General features: G+C 32.0%; 1 protein-coding gene and 1 long non-coding RNA gene across 2 annotated transcripts in view; both read right to left on the bottom strand.

Moving 5' to 3' along the window:
- Positions 1-147: 147 nt before the first annotated feature.
- LOC115232958 lies at positions 148-2,407 on the bottom strand. The gene is made up of 2 exons (XR_003883694.1): positions 1,750-2,407; positions 148-857 (listed from the first exon to the last, which is right to left on the bottom strand). It is a non-coding gene; the product is annotated as an uncharacterized LOC115232958 (long non-coding RNA).
- Positions 2,408-2,766: 359 nt separating this feature from the next.
- Positions 2,767-3,242, bottom strand: part of LOC115232959 (WD repeat-containing protein 78-like) — a 12,953-nt gene continuing 12,477 nt past the window's right edge. Inside the window, exon 7 of the mRNA XM_029803138.1 lies at positions 2,767-3,237. Within this exon, the coding sequence (XP_029658998.1) occupies positions 2,871-3,237 (367 nt within the window). The 3' untranslated portion in view covers positions 2,767-2,870. The remainder of the gene's footprint in view (positions 3,238-3,242) is intronic.

Genomic DNA, 3,242 nt, shown 5'->3' with positions numbered 1-3,242 from the left:
GGAGTTTTTTGGTATTTGCAGAATCATTTGGGTTCTTTTTTTTTTTTTTTTTTTTTTTGATAAATTGAATTCTTTTTACATCGTATTCTTGCATGTAATATGGATTTTAAGTTTTGGCAATATGTTTGACGATTTCTTGTTTTCTCCTTTTTTCCTTTTTAATTGTTTTTTTCTTTTATAAAATCTAACAAGGATCTTAGTTGCTATTTCATGCTACGGAATAGCTAATCATCGATTTAAGATTTGCAATTTAAAGCGAATTCCACATCATCGAGGACTACGGTAATATACATCGATATTCTATATGAGAAATTATCCATATTCTCAATCTCACGTCTTACTGTTTTAAATTAGTTGGAATATCGCCTGGATAATTGATTTATATTTTTAGAAATATTTTTTCTCTCTTTTTTCAATAAAGAGTTTTTCTCTTTATTAACAATTAATTTTTTCATTTGAGGCTCTATTAATTTATTTGGCATTCTATAATCGATAAACAAAAAAATACACAAATGTTTTCGAATAAAAAGTACCACCGATGGCGCGATAACGATCGCAGCAATCTACTTGCGTCCTACCATAGATTCCTAGCGCGCGCGTGTTAATGCCGACGTGATCCTACTGCTGAGGCGACGAGACCCGCTAATCGCCTCTCTCCTCGACGAGCAGAGGAGGATTCTTCGCTCGCTTCGTTCTCCTTTACTCGCGGAAATCCACTTGTTGCAATGCCATCGAGTTAAACCGCTCGATAAGACTCTCAGCGAGAAATATAGCCGCGATCTAAATATCGTGCAACCTAACGAAGATTTCGACGATATTATAGGATGATGCTCTCTCTTGATCCTTCGATCTCTTGTCTACAACAATTTAATGTAGAAACTAAGTTATTTATTTTCTGTTAGAAGGAAAATTTTCGAAATAACAATTAAAATTCCTAAATCTAAGTTTATGAATTCTTATGAATTTAAGCGCACGAAAAAAAGAAAGAAAGAGAAAGAAAATAATTAATTTAAATAATTTATTAATTATTTTGAAAATTTAAAATTGTTTCATGAAAATCTTGAATATAGGATGGTGTGTAATAATTGAAATCATCAAAATAAAGAAATATATTTTTAAAGATAAAATTAATTCCGGATTAAACAAAGAATTCACAGATAAAAAAAATTGCGATAAATTGATAAATTAATTCCTATTGAGTTATAATTTGCATTAGATTTTTTATTTTCTCACAAAGATTGATACAGTTCCTCGAGATCAAATAAATAAATACTATAACATAAAGAAAGACTGATCTAAACAAAGAATCGTAATTTTCCACAGTAAGACAATTTTTGTAATATTTAGATTTGTTGCCGCAAGATTAAAATATTATTTAACTATTACTGTTTCAATTATTATTTTTCATATCTATATATAATATAAAGGTTCACCGTATTATAAAAAAAAAATTAATTTTACAAAATATTTGTGAGATTAATTTCACGAGGTTGCTACAGCAAAATAATTGTCACTCTGTTAACGTCACAATTATCCATGTTGTCCATAATATTCTATTCCATCGGAAAATATTTCCTTCTATTTACTAATAATAATATACCAATTTTTTTAACACTATCGAGTTTTATACTGCCTCGAGCCAAAGTCCCAATAACACCAATCAAGAAAATTATATATTTTTTCTTGCTTTATAAAGATCCATATCCCAATTGTGTCATAATATCGTTTCTATATCGAAATTACGCTTACTCTGTTGTCCTCCATCATCATCCATTATTCACATTCGATTTTGTCTCCTATTTAATAAATCAGATAAGATTTTCGAAATTTCGATATTTGTGTTATCCATCATTATTGTCGTCATCTCCAAAGACTATTTAAAGTTTTTTCTTTCTCTCTTTTTCTCTCAATAAAATCCGTTATTTTGATGGTCGACTTTCGAGATCCTGATATCCGTGTTCGCGTTATTATCAAGCGGTCTAAGAAGAGTATTTAGAATTCGCGTAGAACTGAGCGCGGGCGTAATAAGAGACTGCCCGCTGATGGCGGTAGCCACGGTACGTGCCCGCGAGCAGCGGCAACACAGGATAGGATAAGACGGCCCCTCTCTTCTCTCATACACATCAGAAAGCCCCGGGCCCCGGGCCCGACATCTGCGAGCGAACGGATTCCGCATCCTGACGGAGACCCCGCGGCGCATCCAAGTGTTCATTTTGCTCTCTCTGCCTGTTTATCTCTTTCTCTTACTCTTTTTTTTCTCTTATCACGATTAGGTCTGCGGTGTCGCAATGAGTAGATCGAGATGACTCCTCACGTGCCGGGAGAGGCCTTATCGACCTTACAGTCGATAAGGAAGCTACAAAGAAAATCTATACATATTTTAATGTATTGAGACTATTGAGGAGAAGAGAATTATTTTCTTATTATTATTTTTTTTTTTTTAGAAAAAAACCACATATTTATTATTTTATTTATTTTATTAAAAAGAGTTTTTAAGATTATATAGTGGATTATTATTATTATTTTTTATTATTTTGATATATTGTTTATTTTATCTTATTTTGGATTCTATTTATATTTTGTTATCTTACAATTTAATACTTTTTAGTTTAAGTTTAGTTTTAGTTTAGTTTAGTTTAGTTTAATATTTTTTAGATATTATTTAATTCATTATATTTATAGCCTGATTATATAAAAATAGTTTATCAAATTTTTTTAAAAAAATTTGTTTCTTAATATTTATGCGATTCATGATATTATCTTTTAATTATAGAAAACTTTTTCGCGAAATATTAGATGCAAATCTCTACTTTAAATATTTGTTTTGTTTTTGACATTTATCCAATCACATTGCGTCAAAAATCGAAAAATCAGAACGGCGGACCGAGCTTCTTCAACTTCCTCAGCAGTCCCGGTTTGGTCACTAGCTCTTTCTGGATGGATTCGATCAACACTTTTGCTTGATTGTACGGCGGAAATGGCATGCCTTCAAGATTGTAAACATAAATAACACCTTCGATATCAGCGACAACTAATTGATTCCCGTTTGCTGTAAACTCAACAGCGACCAATCTCGTTCCGTTCGTTGAGATCGTCACTGATGACGGAATGTGTATTTTTTTACGAATGTCCCACACACAAATCTGATCATTGACAATGCTGGCGATGATAGTGGAACATGTAGGACTCCAACAGGCGCTTCTCACGCACGCCATTACTGTCGACAAAGTAATAAGCGGTTC

The sequence above is a fragment of the Formica exsecta genome, unplaced genomic scaffold, assembly GCF_003651465.1.
Source record: "Formica exsecta isolate Colony F162 unplaced genomic scaffold, ASM365146v1 scaffold1527, whole genome shotgun sequence".
In the NCBI taxonomy this organism is placed as follows: Eukaryota; Metazoa; Arthropoda; class Insecta; order Hymenoptera; family Formicidae; genus Formica; species Formica exsecta.
The sequence above is the reverse complement of the archived record's forward strand: the minus strand, read 5'-3'. Positions and strand labels throughout refer to the sequence as shown.